At 42.4% G+C, this 12909-nt stretch overlaps 1 protein-coding gene across 1 annotated transcript in view; it reads right to left on the bottom strand.

Moving 5' to 3' along the window:
- Window positions 1–251: 251 nt before the first annotated feature.
- LOC127655088 (receptor activity-modifying protein 1-like) overlaps window positions 252–12909 on the bottom strand; it is a 129087-nt gene continuing 116429 nt past the window's right edge. The window contains exon 3 of the mRNA XM_052142697.1: window positions 252–926. Coding sequence (XP_051998657.1) covers window positions 671–926 — 256 coding nt within the window. The 3' untranslated portion in view covers window positions 252–670. The remainder of the gene's footprint in view (window positions 927–12909) is intronic.

Below are 12909 nucleotides of genomic sequence, written 5' to 3'. Positions count from 1 at the left end.
TATATATATATATATATATATATATATATATATATATATATATATATACACAGTATATGTCAGCTCATTGGTGATGCAGGAAGTTAAAAATCTCTGTGGTAAAAAAACTAATTGTTTCCAGTAGTGTAAATCTGTTCAAACAACATATTAATACAATTTAATTTCATTAGGCCCACAATTTTGAAACATATTTACATTTTTGGGATCATCAAACTTAGAAATGTCATTGGTATTTACCTTTTATTGTTATTTTTTCATCAGGATAATATTATTCATGGCTGCCACTGTCAGCATTTGACACAAAGAACAATACAAGTTTTCATAAGTGCGAAATGTATTGAGGTTGACGAGTGAAAAGTCCAGTGTTCATAAGATGTAGTGATCCAGACGTAGATCAATTTAATATACTGCTGATATGCTGGCATTACAAAGTATTTAGTCAAAAACTAAAAGAAAGAGTTTTTTCTCTACAAATGACTTGTACGTTACCATTTCTTGTATGTTTCCTGTTACCGATAACACAGTGAAAATGTTCTGTATTGGAAAGTGCGTTGATTGTTCCATATCCAACCTCCTGATGAAAAACTCTTGAGAAAGAAAAGTATTTTCTAATGTTCATAGTCTGTCACCTTGTCTTGTTCTGGACTTGTACCTGGTTAACTACCATAGCCTACACAATTCCCTCACTATGTTTACTCCTCCACACCACTAGAGCAGTCATGAATAGTGTCACCAGAATGGGCACAACAATAAAAGGCCCCAGGATCCGATTTGGTGGGTCATGAAGCAGCCGTCCTGACAATGAGCAGTCGTAGAAGTAGTGCCTGTGGACCTGGATGAAGAATTCGTCCACAAGTCGGTTGGGCCAGAAACAGTTCATCTTCAGAGCCACCAGAAATGTGCAGTTGGTCAGTTCTCCATAGGACCTTTAGGAGAGCAAATAGACAAAATTGGAAAAAAAATTTGTCATGATGAAAAACGTCTAGGTTACGTATGTAACCTCCGTTCCCTGATGGAGGGAACGAGACGTTGTGTCAGAGAAGCGACACTAGGGGTCTCTCTTCAGCGCCGAATATGCCTCTGAACTATGAAAAATAGGCCAATGAGAAGTTGGTAGACAGTATTCGCATACCCTGCCACCGGACATACTGGTGTAAAGGCGAGGAAATACTATGAGTTCATTCAGGATTTTTCTGAGGAGCCGGAAATGGTCCGGCCACTACAGTGGCTCGGCTCAGCGACGTGGCTGGGAGGACACAACGTCTCGTTCCCTCCATTAGGGAACGGAGGTTACATACGTAACCTAGATGTTCCCCGTCTGTCGCTGTACTGTCTGTCGGAGAAGCGACACTAGGGGTCCAATTTAAATCATGCCATGCGCTGAGCCGTGTACGTGTTCTGCTGACACAGGAGCGGGCAGGTATTTCACGTGCACAGGTGACCAGCTGTGTCAGACTGCACGTACCCTTCCCCAATGCCCCAAAAAAGTATTCATAATCCTTCTGGGGAACAAGGCAACAGGGGACAGGGGAACAAGGCGACGCTTGCCAACTTGGGAATGGGCCGAGCCTGGCTGGGCCTCTTTTCTCTCTATGTTTCTCCGCATAGAGCAATAAACGGCCGGGGCCCTTACATGCATTGAGGGAAGGAGCTTGGCCATAGCCTGCCCGAGTGACTGCGCTGTGACCTTTGTGGCTCTAAGGGTGAGGTCGGTCGCTGAGCGCAGTTCCTGCAGCACATCGGGAAGCGGCATGTCCGGCGGCACTGTAGGCCCTCGCGGTCAGCGAGGATGTTGTCCTACAGGCCTTGGAAGGGAGCACAGGGTGACCCCGCCAGGTGGTAGGCTTTCCGGGACACAGGTGGAGCGCAACAGCCCTATCCACCGGGGGAATCGCATATACCCATGGGCCGCTCTGCCGTCGAGGGTAGCGAGAGCGGATGAGCGAGTGGCTTTGTGATGAGTGGAGAGGGGTGCTCTCCACGATGACGTCAGCTCATCATGCACCACCGGGAAAAACGGGAACGGGAAAAAACGGGACCGGGGGGGGGGGGGTTGGTGCGTGGCTGTGAGTGGCACCCAGACCCCAGGAACCAGTCATCCAACCGCGATGGCTGTGGGGAGGATGGAGGGTTCCAGTCCAAGCCCATGCTGGTGGCGGCCCGGAAAGCATGTCGGTCATCTGAGCGTCAGCCTCAGCCTGGGCGTGCTGGCCCGAAGACGGCAGCCCATCCGCGTCAGATACCATGCTCTCTGATGCAGCAGCGAGCTCATCCACCTCGAGCTCCAGAGGATAGGCAGGTAGGCTGTAAGGCGGGCCGCTGTTGCCTCGAGCAGGGACGGGAGTCAACGAGAGTGCTGGGGGGCGGGTGGTCCGAGGGGGCGTACCCGGCGGAGCTGCACCCGCTACCATCCCCCAGATCGCCTCCAGCGGCATCGTCCTCAATCCCGTGGGAAGATGGAGCAATGCGGGGGCAATGCGGGGGGGCAGCTGGAGTGGCTAGCTTTCTATTGAAAGAGAGCCGTTGCCATGGTCATGCCCTCGCAGTGCAAGCATGAACCATTCACAAATGTAGCCTCAGTGTGATCGCTGCCCAGACACACAAGACAACGCCTGTGGCCGTCTGAAGTGGAGAGCACTCTACAGAATCCAGGAACTACACGGGTGGAAAGGCATCTTTAAAAAGACGTGTCCTGAAAAGGATGTTCAACGCCATTGTGTATTGCTCTTTTAGTGAAAATATCTCTTTTAAGAAAATCACTCTTTTAATAACTCTTTTAGAGTTTTTTCTCTGCGCTGTCGAAGCGCCCAGGGGCAAACTGCACTGCGTGCAAGGAATGAGAAAGCCGCTGTAATGTGCCGTTGATCCAACAGCATGGAGAGCATCAGAGGAATACAGGAACAGGTGTGACTCGTAGCAAACAGCATGCACATCCATGGTCTCCGAAGAAAATTTCTGAATGAACTCATAGTATTTCCTCGCCTTTATTCCCGTATGTCCGGGGGTGGGTATGCAAATACTGTCTGCCAACTTCTCATTGGCCTTTTTTCATAGTTCAGAGGCATATTCGGCGCTCAAGAGAGACCCCTAGTGTCGCTTCTCCGACACAAGGTCGAGAGAGTGACAGACGGGGAACAAAGCATATTCGGTCATTATGAAGAGAATTTGTTTTGATATTCCGTTTGGTTGAATATAAGTAAAGTTGCAATTTAAATACCATTGCAGTTGATTGTTACTCACTTTAAAGTTTAAAAAAGTAATCAAAAGTGTCATAAAAGTAGTCCATGTGACTCGTGGGTAATATTCCAAGTCTTTTGAAGTAATATGATCACATTTATGATGAAGAGACCAATATTAAAGTTGTTAGGTTAAGTTCAAATTGTCATTGGTTTTTGTGTTATGATGTCAGGTCATGAACGCACGGTTTTTGATGTGCCACCATATTGGATTTGTGCGCTGTTGACAAGAGATGATCAATAATTTGAACTGATAGTAATTTAAGAGTCTGTTTATCATACAAAGTGATCGTATGGCTTCAGAAGGATATTATGCAGAGTAGTTAAGTAGACTACTTTTAATGAAATTTAGGTTGCTTTTTTAAGCTTTAAAGTGAGGCTTTAACCAATGCTATTGTATGTTTATACCTTCTGTTATTTTCAGGACATTTTTGATCTGTTTAAGATCAAACTCTTAAAAACTCTCAAAATGCCTTTGGGTTATCCTCAACATTAAATGGTATAATTATTTATTATTTATTTATTTATTTATTTATTTTCAAGCAAAAATAGTGTGACAACAGAAAAGATACACAATAATAATAACTTATACACTTATGCTTGAAAATGGAGTGGGAAGAAGTAAAACTTATTAAACCCCACCCCAGTCTATCAAAGAATTTATACAACCAAAAAATCAATAATAATTAACATTATTGTTACTTTTACTTTCTCAAAATCAGCAAATATTTCCCTACAAAATACAGTTGCAAAAAAATATGAAGGCGACCATTTTAGAAATTATATTACAAGGTCTTCTACTTATAGAAGTACAAAAACTTTCACAAGGAGGCATTGTAAGATATCTTATACATTGCTTACAACAGGGTTTCAGCAAAGTACAGTATTTATCTTGTTGATGATGTAAAGGCTATATAAAATTGTGTAATAAATATGATACGCACAGCTTTATAGGGTTAACATTTGCAAATATTATACACACACACACATCTACACATACTGCCAAACACACAGTTATTTTGTAGTTGTTCAACTGCACAATGTTGATTTGCTGATAATGTATTTGTTGTTTAATAATATGTTCTTTTTTTAAACATTCCTATGGTTGTAATGTTGCAGAAGATAAACCATGATTATGTTTTTCTTCCAGACTAATGAAATTTTATGTAATATAAGTATCAGCTTATTTTAAGTACTGTAAATCCTTACAGTAAAGCTAAGGATTTTCTGTATACAGTATCTTCTGTACTGGAGTAGTACCATAACTGAAATATAGGTGACAATCTTTTCAGTTATAATGCTACTATATAAACTTGTGTTCAGTGTGAAGACATGTAGGTTAGCCCATGCAAATTTTAAAGACTGAGACATGATAGTGCTTTTTACATGACGTCATGACTGTCAAGTCACAGCTTTTATAGAATTCTGAGTTTACAACTTGTAATTACAAGTTCTATGAAAATGTGAATGCTTTTTCCAAAACGGAATCTGACAATTACGGTTATTCTGACATGAACACGCAATAAGGCCATGTCTAATAAACAAATCTGTTTACACTTCTCATTCACACTAGAACAGTGTTTTCTTCAACTGACAACAGAGATTTTCAGACCCATGCAAACTTGCAAACCCATGGTGTTTTAAAAATGGATTTGTGTGGACATCGCCTAATAGAACTAAGAAATGACCAACAAAAATTAACAATGTTGTGGACTCTACGCTGATAATACATTTCACACGTGCAAACCTATGATCTCAGAAAGTGAGTTCACTGTTGCTCTTCCTAAACTTCCATAAAATGCATGTCTGCATATTTGTGGGAGAGAGATGTGATGTGTGATAGCAATCATGTGCATACAAGTGTGACCGACAGACACTCTATTTAGCTTGAATGATTCTATCAGTGACCCTTAAGAGAGTAAAATCACCCAAATGATGATGATGAAGATGATGATGAAGCTCTCCCTTCCATTGAAGGACTTCAAAGAGAGACTGTTGTACAGATGAGCATTAAATAGGCCCCTGTGTGAGTGTATGACCCCGAACCCTCTCCTCTGAGCTATCTATTTATAAGCCCAGTCAGCCTGGGTTAGCTGGGTCAGGTGGGATGTATGGCATAACTACTGTGGACATTTAATCATGAGCTCTCTTCCAGGCCTGTTTTAGGGGCTTGAGTAGGATGCACCCCCTAACATTACATCCCAAGGGATAAAGCTGGCTCTCAGAATGGCAGCTCAGACACTCGGGAAGTGCAACAAGCACGTCTCATCTTCCAAGAAATGCGACACAAATGGGTGACTAGGCCACTCTTTGTGCACAGCTGGGGTGGAGAGGGTAAGCATGCCTGTTTAAAGAGCCAAGAGTGACTGGAATTGCAAATTCAAGAGAGGGTTTTAATGGATTGAATTACGGTGGTGTCCTCATGAGAATGGTTTCTGAGTTAGTGAACATCAAATGGGAATAGAAATTTCAGCACTGTGCTATGCTGCACATTTACTTCAATTGCACTGCATTATCACATCATTCCAGTTTGTCATTTTATTTATACATTTTAATTACTTATTCATTTTTTTGGGTGAAAAAATATCACCCAAAAATGAACATTCTGTCATTATTTACTTACCCAGATGTCATATTAAACCCACATAATTATTATAATTTTTTTTTGGCGAAAACCAAAATAATATATTTTAAAGAATGTTGCGATGGCTGATTTCCATACAATAGCATTGGTTAAAGCCACACTTTAAAGCTTAAAAAAGCAACCTAAATTTCATTAAAAGCAGTCAACGTGACGCATGCATAATATCCTTCTGAAGCCATAAGATCAATTTGTGTGATAAACAGACTCTTAAATTACTATCAGATCAAATCATTGATCATCTCTTGTCAACTGCGCACAAATCCAATATGGTGGCACATCAAATACCGTGCGTTCATGACCTGACATCATAACACAAAAACCAATGACAATTTAAACTTACCTAACAACTTTAATATTGGTCTCTTCATCATACAAATTGATCATATTACTTCAAAAGACTTGGAATATTACCCACGAGTCACATGGACTACTTTTATGACACTTTTGAATGCTTTTTTAAACTTTAAAGTGAGTAACAATCAACTGCAATATTAGACTTAAAAGTTTAAAGACTGTAAATTAGTCACTGTAATAAATATATATTCCAAAATATGTATTTCTTTGTGTTCCGCAGAGGAAATAAATTAATTTTGGTTTGGAATGAATTGGAAAAATATTTACATTTTTGGAGGAACTATTCCTTTTAACAAAATAATTTTAAACTTGACTTTTAATACATACATTTATTTTTCCTATAAATATATATAGTAAATGTAATGTTCTATATAAATAAACTAATTAATTAAAATGAATTACAAAAACAGTGAAATGTGAAAGACATTCATCAATGGTGGGAGTGAGTTAGTTTTACTGGAATTAAAGTTCTGCTTCCGCTGAACCCTGCCTGTTAATGGACTGACCTTGAGCTCACACCCCTGACTGTCTCTGTCTGTCTGTGTATTTATAGCATGCAATGTGTTCATGTTAAAGACTAAAATATACTAAATACCATTCCACTGTATCTGAACAAGGAACATTTTAAAATATTTTAATGATTACAGGCAGCACTGTATTGATATCCCTCACACATTCTATTTAAGTGTTGCTTGATTATGCAAGCATCGCTATTATTACACCTTATATTTAGGATTAATGATTTGAACTAAGTAACTAATCCTAACTCTTAAGTATTGAACTTTGGCATGCAACTTGATCCGCACACTTTACTACTGTACTGTACTACTGTACGTAATGACACCTCAAACCTTGCAGCTTGTTTAAGAGAGGTGTGTTATTACTTTTCTACGCGATCAGACTTACAATTCTTGCCTGGTAGACTATAAAACAAACAAAAAATTCCATAGACTTCAGATCTATGGATCAGAATATCATAGAGACGTGCTATCATGTGCTATCTATTTTTGTGTATCATAAACATTATTCTTAAGAAATTTAAGATTAGAGTTTTAAAATCTCCCATTGACCTACATTTGTATAATGTTTGCCATTCAAAATGTAACCAACAGTGATGTGATTGTAATTATTAACATAGTAAATTGTGTTACCGTTCTTTCTTGCATTTACTTAACTATAGACAGTTACCTTGACAGGTCAAAGGAAACACAGATCAATTCTGATCTTGTGAGCTGATTCTGAATGCTTTATAGTGGAGAGTGCAACCGTTATCTGACACACTCTACTGCAAATTAACAGAATTACTCACTACAGCAATTCAGACACCTGAATCATATATTTATTTATTTATTTTCATTTTCTCCTCCTTTCTCCCCAATTCCCAATTCTCTAAGTCCTCGTGGTGGCGTAGTGACTCACCTCAACCCGGGTGGCAGAGGACGAATCTCAGTTGCGTCCGCGTCTGTGGCCGTCAATCTACGCATCTAATCACATGGCTTATTGAGCACGTTACCACGGAGGCATAGTGCATGTGGAGGCTTCACGCCATTCTCCATGGCATCCACACACAACTCACCACGTGCCCCACCGAGAGCGAGAACCACATTATAGCGACCAAGAGGAGATTACCCCATGTGACTCTACCCTCCCTAGCAACTGGGCCAATTTGGTTGCTTAGGAAACTCACTCACATCGAACTCGCAACTCCAGGGGTGGTCGTCAGCGTCTTTACTTGCTGAGCTACCCAGGCCCCCCTGAATCATATCTTTAATCTTTACAACACATCTGGATATATAACAGATTTTAACACCTTCTCCATAATTTTTATGAATTACTGCTGATAAGATCAACAAAAAATTAACATCTCTTTCAAATAAAATTCATTTTACAGCCTGTTTTCATCAGCGATAATAGCGCGATGTAAATTGCGCCAGGCAATTTTTGTGAATGAAGCATAATCTACTGTATAATAAGCCTAATTTATTTAGAAAGGAGGCATGTTTGCATGGAAATGAATGCCAGTGACTTGATTTAAATACTAAAGATGCAATGCAATTTCAGTTCTGATTGTGCCTGCTTATACTAGAATGAGGGTGGTTAGTGAATAAGACTTGGCATTTTGTGCTGAAATACCACACACTAAAGTGGTGCAACTTTTTTGCGACTTCACCCCTGAGTTTCATGATAATGGCTAAGTTTAAGATAGCTCTAATGCAGTATTTACATAGATCCAAAGCTTAAAACCTAAGCTACTCATTAAACATATGCTTAGCGTGAAACAGAACTTGTTTGTACCCCTAAGATCAACATGTTTATATTATATTAGTTTTATTGCATAAGTTGTGTTCATTTTTGACTTACTGAAATTACACTTTTATTGAGCATTTATTTAAAGCACAACATAAACAAATGTATTAGAAAATGTGGCATATTGTTGCGATTTCAATAGTTATAAGGACAACCAGCCTTGTTAGAAAATATTCAGCAGCACATTTGAACAGGGCAAAATATGGATCCATGTACTAACTTTACAAATGGCAAAGTCCCATGGTGATATTTCATAGGGGTACTTAAGAGTTCACCAGCGTGAATGAAGAATGAGTCATCTAATAATATCATATCTTCTCTAGGTAGATTATTGCCTATATTATGTGCATACGTTTGTGCCATGCATTCTACATTAGACATCTACAAGGTGTTTTTGAAATTCTCAAAATGAGTTGTCACATTGCATGAAGATAACATTTGGAATGTTTTCTTGTGTTCTCTTTGTTACATAATTGTTTCAAACAATACATCATAATAACCCTACGATAAATGCAATGATACTATTTGAATAGCATTTAAGTTGCAAGACCATCTGCCTAATTCAATTGTAGCAAATAGGCCTACAAATCAAAAGAGTGTGAGCCGTGTCCAACAAACTGAAAAATTGATAGGAATCTTTCAGTTTCTGCTTTGCTGAAGAGACAAACAAGCATTTCAACAATGCGTCTCTGTCAATATTTAGCTTCTTCATTTAACCATATAGAGATTTGGGGAAGAGCTGTCAGGTGTCTCATCATCACCAGCAAGAAAATATACAGTGTGACAATATTCAGAATGAGTGGAGCCCTGGGAACTGCATTATTGCCCTGCCATGACCTGTTATAATGCAATTAACAAGTGAATACAAATAAGACAACACTGTTGAAGATAACACTGTTGACTTCAACCAGAAGTTAAATTGGGCTGGAGCGCACCGGAGCGCAGCTCTGCCTCCTCAGGTCCACAACACACCCTGACGGAGCTCAGCTCCGTCTCCTTCAGAGGCGGCGGTAGCCGATTTTGCCGGGGCTTCAGCCCCGAATGTTTTGAGTGTAGCCCCGAATGAATTTTGAAAAGTTGACTGACAAATATGAAACCGGACAATAACCTATGTAAACCCCCGAAATCATAAGTTGCCTTATTTCATTGTGTTTTGACTTTGCACATACTGCATACAGCCTGTAAAAATAGGCATAATCTAGCCTATAGAATAAGTTTCTTTGCTGTCGGTAGCCTATGGGCGACTCCGTTTCTTCCTCTCTGTTGAATATGCAGCAGGTGGGGAGGAGCTGACATCAACGTTACTTAGTGGCGAGTTAACAGCAGTTAGCAGGAAAGACAGCAAAAATTAACTAAAATTTCCGAAAGAAGTCAGTGGGTAAGAATTCACAATTGTTTTTGTCCTTAAAGTCTAAAGATCATCATCTGGCTGGCTTTCACCCACAGTAGGCTAAACCTCAATATGTTGTAGCCTCTAGCCTTGTGGTTAGCGTGTCCGTCTCTCACGCCGGAGACCGAGGTTGGAGTCCCGTTCGGAGCACAATTTTCTTGTTTATCAGGTGTTGTTTTCGCTAAGGATAACCAATAAGCATTAGCATAAAATGTATGTGTGACTTGTTTTGTGATATTAGTTTGAAGTAAATATACACTTTGAGGGTAGCAAAGATGTGCCAGAATCAGGCATGGAAACTGGCAATTAATCAGTCACTTTACTTTAGAGAAAGTTAAAAGTGAAACATTGTTTATCCCAATGATCCTAATGAAAGGATTTTGACAGATGAACATGGAGAATTATATACAGTTCGATGCCATGGTGTGTCAATGAACTTAGACTAAAGTCATTCATGTATTGCTTTAACTTAGGATCTTATACATCATTTTGACTATTTATGTCAAAAATATAATTTATGTATATAAAAAAAGATTTATTGCTTCACTTTACTCACTATAATATAACTCTTTTTGTGATGACTTTATGTTAATGTACATGAAAATTCAAGAATCATGATAGATATTAGGGCAATCCCACTGATCTGCTCTTCTTCAATGGTATTGGTCTACAATTTGACATATGTAGCACTTAATGAATTAGTTGTTTGAAGCTGATTTGCAATAAGTTATGTGCTGTATCTGTTCTTTTGCATCACAGATGATTCAGGGAGGAGAGAGGATGAGTTAGTCGAGGATAGTACTAAAGTGGAAGGTTTAGGAACTGTAGAAACAGGCCGAGCCAGAGCAAAACTCAAAGAATACCCTCTCACCAGCTTTGGACTACAGGGAAGTGGTTGCTAGTGTGAAAATAAAATGGTCTGGGCTAAGCCCCGGATGTCCTTCAATGCTGGAAACGCCTCTGTGTCGTCCTGCCATAGATTAAACATAACCTTGTACAACTTTCCACTAAGGAAGGGACAGGAAACAGCATCAAAAGTAAGGCTTTAATCTTTTTCCACTTTCACACAATAATATTATATAGTTCGTTTCGCTGGGCTTGGTGTCGGGCTCTCTCCCCCTGCTCTGCGGCTGCTGGCTTTTTATCCGCTCTCCTCGCTCTACTGCAATTAGAGACAGGTGTTAGACATAATTTAGCCCAGGTGTGAGCGCCCTTACCGCTTTTCTCTCCCGGACGGGCGCTTGACCACGCCCCGCTGCCACATACCCCACCGCCTGACTCAGGCCGGGGCGTCATCCGGCCTGCCTACCACTCCCCCCCCCATTTCTGGAGAGGAAGTCGGCGGCAGCCATCTGCACCCCCGGTCTGTGGACCACCTTGAACTTAAAAGGCTGGAGGGCCAGATACCAACGGGTGATCCGGGCGTTAGTATCTTTCATGCGGTGGAGCCACTGCAGTGGGGCATGATCCGAGCAGAGGGTGAAGGCCCGCCCCAGCAGGTAGTACCGGAGGGTGAGGACCGCCCATTTGATGGCCAGACACTCCTTCTCCACGGTGCTGTACTTAGTCTCCCTCCAATAACTTTCTAAAATTCGGCCAATCCGTACCCAAAATTAGCGGATGGGTGAGGCGGGAACTAACCGCTGCCTCCACACTATGTTTTTCTCCCCGGAATTTGATCGCCAGAGTCACCACGGGATACTTGTGAATATCCCCATGCACACACCTCACCCTCACCAGTTTAGCTGAGCCCAGTGCCCCGGGTTGAACCAAGCGTTGGTGGATGGTGGTCTGGTTACAGCCGGTATCCAACAAAGCTTGGTATGTACCCCCTGGATTCTTACCGAATCCGTGCACGCTCCAGCCCGATCGGGGCAGCCTGCGGAACATCGGAGACCCGCACCACTGCCCCTATTTCCATCAGCGGACACTGATCCCGGAAGTGGTCCGGTCTCCGCACCTCCAGCAGACCGGCCCAGACGCTGCGGCCGCACCCGTGCTGGCGGGTGCCCCCACCTGAGGAGGAGAGCGGCTGAAGGACGGGGAAGGGCTAGGCGGGTGTTCCCAAGGCCGGGAGGCTGGTCTCACAAACGCTCCGCGCCTGCGGGGGGCAGGAACGGACCCTGGGGAGAGAGCAGAGCGAGAGGGAAGAGGGGAGGGAAAAAAACAGGGGAAGACACAGGGGAAGGGGAGACAGAGAGAGAGGGCTCATCCGCCCTGGGAATCACCGCCATGTGGTCCTCCGCGAGTCGGACGGCTTCCTCCAGCGACGCCGGGCGGTGGCACTGGACCCACTCGGCCGTCTTCCGGGGCAAACGCTGGACAAACTGCTCCAGTACCACCTGGTCGACTAGCTCCTCGACGTCGCGGTCCCGCGCGAGCAGCCACCTCCGACAGGCATCACGGAGCCGCTGGGCGAACGCAAACGGGCGGTCGGATTTGTCGAGCTTCAAGGCCCGGAAGAGCTGGCGACTTTCTTCCAGGCTCCGACCAACCCGTTGCAAGATGGCTTTCCTCAGATCGGGGTAAGCCAGCTGGGAGGACTCTACGGGGCGATTCTGTTCCATCCTTTGGAAGACAGGTGTTCCTAATAATCTTCCCGGGTTTCGGCACCAGTGTACAACTTTCCACTAAGGAAGGGACAGGAAACAGCATCAAAAGTAAGGCTTTAATCTTTTTCCACTTTCACACAATAATATTATATAGTTCGTTTCGCTGGGCTTGGTGTCGGGCTCTCTCCCCCTGCTCTGCGGCTGCTGGCTTTTTATCCGCTCTCCTCGCTCTACTGCAATTAGAGACAGGTGTTAGACATAATTTAGCCCAGGTGTGAGCGCCCTTACCGCTTTTCTCTCCCGGACGGGTGCTTGACCACGCCCCCGCTGCCACAAACCTGTATTTAATGTATCCTGCGTTGCATTTCCTTTTATGTTGCATAGATTTGTTCATGGTTTTCCAGTCCAAGGACATGCATCAAGTGG

Source organism: Xyrauchen texanus, chromosome 14 (genome assembly GCF_025860055.1).
Source record: "Xyrauchen texanus isolate HMW12.3.18 chromosome 14, RBS_HiC_50CHRs, whole genome shotgun sequence".
NCBI lineage: Eukaryota > Metazoa > Chordata > Actinopteri > Cypriniformes > Catostomidae > Xyrauchen > Xyrauchen texanus.
Note: the sequence above shows the minus strand (reverse complement) of the source record. Positions and strands in the feature narration are given on the sequence as shown.